At 46.3% G+C, this 4,509-nt stretch overlaps 1 protein-coding gene across 1 annotated transcript in view; it reads left to right on the top strand.

Annotated features, from left to right (window-relative positions):
- Positions 1-4,509, top strand: part of CCDC66 (coiled-coil domain containing 66) — a 37,789-nt gene that overhangs the window by 32,759 nt on the left and 521 nt on the right. Inside the window, exons 17-18 of the mRNA XM_018556274.1 lie at positions 17-210; positions 1,925-2,052. Coding sequence (XP_018411776.1) covers positions 17-210; positions 1,925-2,052 — 322 coding nt within the window. The remainder of the gene's footprint in view (positions 1-16; positions 211-1,924; positions 2,053-4,509) is intronic.

The following is a 4,509-nucleotide window of genomic DNA, read 5'->3' as shown; positions in this document are numbered from 1 at the left end:
ATCGATTACAACAGAGGAAACCAAATGTAACTCCCGTCCCTCCCATTTCCACCCAGATGAATCTCTCTCCAGAACTGGACAAACCCGAACCCCAGAGACCACCTTCCTCCCAATTTGTACCATATGTTAGGACAAAGGAGATCTACTATCTGGACCCTGATGCACCAATGTCAAGACCATCAACACATGACCCCCAGTACAAGCGGGCCGGTAAGATTACATTTGTTGCCTTTACAATGAATTCCAGAAGCAACAGCTAATATTCTAATTGTATTCAATGGTTTTCTGCCCCGTGCTTCATGATCAGTTCATTGTGTGTCCGGTGACACCTCGAGAATGTGCGGGGTTTTGAGCGAGTGTTGGCATGAACAATCTGTACTCCAGCCTTGGACAGTTGTACAACCTCCTCTAGTGTACTAGATTGCTTACTCTGGTTTTATTTCGCACAGCAAGCTTCTCACAAAGTGTGTAAAAAGCTGCAGCAAGTCATAGTACCCGCTTCATTCCCTGGCTGGAGGACTCTCACCTTGTGCAGTGGAAGGCATGTGGTGACCCACTGAACACAGGGTCACGACCCACTTTTAGGTCACGACCCACCAGTTGAGAACCAAGGCTTTAAAGCATTTTGATGCACACTGCTTGCTTAAGGGCAGATGACTGCTGAGGGGAGTACTGGAGCAAGGTGCAGTAATGTTTACAGAAAGTGATGTACATCACCCTGCCAGGCCCCATCTACCAGCCACGATCTTCCTGCATTGCAGAGACCCAGCGATGATGTCACTGGGCCTAAAATAAGGTGTGGCATGAAAATGGAAAGGGTTATTTAAGAATGTGATTAGCATAATGAAGAAGGGGAGGGAGGAACCAGGTAGGGCCAAATCTATTTAGATCAGGAGTTTTGACTTAACTGTCACTTCACTGGCTGCATACTTGTTGCAGGTCAGTGACTTGCAAAGTTCTTACACCACAGCCAGCAAGGCAGCTGTCATTTCAGGTTCCAGCGCTTCTATTCCTCTCACTAAATATTCCCTTACACTGTTTGTCTTAGTTACCCCGATGTTAAGGTTTATTATTTTCATATTCATACTCCTTAACCAACTCAATCAATGTCTGTCTGTGACCCCCTCTAGTTACATGATAAAGGTTCCTGTAGAACACAGAGCACAATGTGGGTCTGATGATGGTGAGCCTGCGCTTTCTTCTGCAGGAACTCCTGATTATCATAGGGATTAACAGAGGTCCACTGAAAGCCCTCAACAAGAACAGTGGAGCAATGGGCATAGGCTTGAAGGTCTGTGTTGGGGATGTCTACAGCTGCTGCATCAAATGGGCTCATTCGTCAAAATGCAATGCTTAAAAGAGGACTATGAGGTAACCTTTTTATCCCATAGTTCTCTTTAGGGTCACAGGAGGACACATACTAACGTCCTGCCATGACCTAAAGCTCAGTATATTGCGGGCTATGGCCAGCTATATACTGAGCACGCAGCAACCGGATCAGGTCCCGACAATACTGTCGAGATCCACCCAGCTGGCTGATTGACAGCTAGCTCTGCCTATCTAGAACCAGCTATGCCCGCCCCCTCCCCCGTCCGTTCCTCCACTCAGCGCTGGAGGATTGGAGAGGGGTAGCCGTGAGTGACGGTCACCGCTCACTGCAGGGAGATGATCTGGAAGTGAGCGATCGCCGGTATGTGTCTGTTCGCTCACTTCCCGATCTATAGATGTATAATAATTGTCACACGTCGGCTCTAACTATGAGGATGAGTGTAAATCAGTCACCTCATAGTTCTCCTTTAATACATGAGCAGGGTCAAAACAATGACAATAAGTGCTTGTGTGTAATAACCGTATAATGATCACACATTTAGTTGTCTGATTTTGGTTATTGCTTTCAGAACAAATATTGCTTTTCTTATTTTAGCTGGTGACCAAGAATCACGACAGATATTCAGCTCTGACCATGCCAGGGACCCCTTGCTGAATCCTAACGTCATCAGAAACAAGGATCGCCAGCAAGCAATACTGAGAGGGCTATCTGAGCTAAGGAAGGTTAGTAGAGGTTTTGTGCAACACTCCCCTGTGACATCATGTTCACAGATCTTCTACATTTTCACAGACAGTGACAAACATTGTGGGCCTACTAAATAATAGGTGAAGTGGTGCTGATGTACCAGAACACCCAAGAATTGTTATTTTGTACATACCGTAAAATCCTTTTTTTTGCAATCCATTTAGGGGCTCAGCAATCCAGATAGAGTTGGGTCACACTGCTGCCTACAGGAGGATTGGACCAGAGCAAGCATAAAATTAGGGATGCACCGAGTACCGATACTTTTCCTCAAGTACTCGCCGATGTCATGTGACAGTTTTTCTAAAACAATGCAGACTAATGATTTCGGGACCGTTTCTTTAGATTTATGAACTGTAACTCCAAAAACATTGTGGAAGAAATAAAATAAAAAAATGTATTTTCTTTTCACAAAGTTTTGAAAGCACAAGCAAATAAGGGGGTCCGGGGCACAGTGTTAAGGATATAGGGCCCCCTTCCTAGGCTTAGATTTGTAGTCCCTCAGACAGCTTGTAGTCATTGGAGGAGGAGGAGCAGCAGGGCCCAGTCACAGCTGTGACCGCTGCCATCCTGGTTGTTTTACCACTGACTCCAAGCTGCAGAGGGACTACAAATCTCCGCAATACATTATACAGCAATGCAGAATAATAGTATATGATTTTGCTACATACTCTGTGCTGTTGCTCTGCACTAAAGGTGCCGGCCTAATTTCTCATGGGGAGGGTCTCATGTGGAGGAGATGTGTGGGCCACTAGAAGCGCTGTGAAAACAGAGGCGCCGTGATTCCCAAGAAGGCTGCAGTGAGGTCCCCAGCATGTGCGGGACCTCAGACAGCTGCTTCAAAGCGCCGGTATCGGTTTTTGGTATCTGGGCATTTTGGCAAGTATCATCACCGATACTGGTATAGAGCTATAGCCGCCGGGAGTCTGTTTAAAGGGGCCCGCTGCCAGTGACGTATGTGATACGTCAGTGACAGCGAAAGGGTTAAACCTTTCCTATATATTTCTTGCCATTACCATGGCCCACCACCAGGAAACAACCCAGAATACATGTTCCTCCTCCTTACTTGTATCATCTGTTGCTTGTGTCCTTCGTAGAGCCCAGAAAGAATAGTGTGCATGTTGCCTTAAGCCCTCGTTCACACCTGAACATTTTGTAGTGCGTTCTACGCTCGACGAACGCTCTACAAAACGCTCAAACATCTAAATCCCATTGTATTCAATGGGTCTGGTTCACACCTTGGCGTATTTCAGCCCGTCCCTAACGCTACAAAACGGCCCACGCCTGAAAAGGTACAGGTACTACTTTGGGCTGTTTTTGTTGCGCGTTTCCATTGGGATACAGCCAAGTAGCCCTCGGAAACGCGCGTTTGTCGCGCGATTTTTTTTACCGTGGATCGCGGTAAAAAAAAACGCGCGACAGACGCGCATATGCAATACGCCTAGGTGTGAACCAGGCGTTAGAGATCAGTCCAGACAGCTGGAATATTTAGATGTAGCATTGGGCTTGGCACACCTGACATGTTCTGATATGAGTAGCTGAGGGTCCCGTGCACTGGGACAGGGGGAGTGACATTTAGGTGATTGGGCAGAAGTGTAACTGACAAGTGGTGGCACACTAATATTGTAATAGAACGTTGGGGGTTCTCGTAAGCAGTGACCGTCTGAGCTTTTCATATCAGAAAGAGACAACTGCATGTTGATCATTAGCACGGGACAAACTACAGTGACTTTTCCCACAGATACCTCTTCCACAGCAGGGAGGAGCAAATCCACATTTGTCCCACCTATGTATCACTAACTATCAACTCTGGCTCTCCAACGCCATAGAGCAATGTGATGTACAAATCAGAGGGGAGTAGTGGCCTGGCAGAAGCAGGGGGACAGTGGGGCCCTGTGCGGAAGGATGGGTGCCCTTGATCCCTTTTGTCACCTAGCTGGGATGTTGAGTGTCTGATGGTGCGCAGGGGTCAGGTGACGAGACCAGTTGTTTTCCTTGGTGATAGTGTTACTGGGGAAGATCCTTATGGAGGTCATGTGTGAGGCACTGCCAGTGTGAAAGTTGACTGACAGCATGCCGGGGAGAATTGCCGAAGTCTTGAATAAGAAGGGTCAACACTGCAATTATTGACTCTTTGCATAAACTTAATGTCATTGTCAATATTAGAAAGCCTTTGACACTAATGAAATGCTTGTAATTATACTTCAGTATATCATAGTAACATCTGACCAGAAGTTACTATAAACATTGAAGCAGCAGGCTTTGTGAAAATATTTGTGTCATTCTCAAAACTTTTGGCCAGGACTGTACAAGTCTTTAGAGCTTTCTGTGTATCTCTGTGGGACTGGCTTAAAATAACCACTGAAGGTGATGCATTGCCATTCCTTGTAATCACATTTCTTAGCAAGCAGTTCAGTGTTGTCGATATTGATCTATAC

Source organism: Nanorana parkeri, unplaced genomic scaffold (genome assembly GCF_000935625.1).
Source record: "Nanorana parkeri isolate BGI_ZX_2015 unplaced genomic scaffold, ASM93562v1 scaffold231, whole genome shotgun sequence".
NCBI lineage: Eukaryota > Metazoa > Chordata > Amphibia > Anura > Dicroglossidae > Nanorana > Nanorana parkeri.
This window is presented reverse-complemented; position numbering and strand designations above follow the sequence as displayed.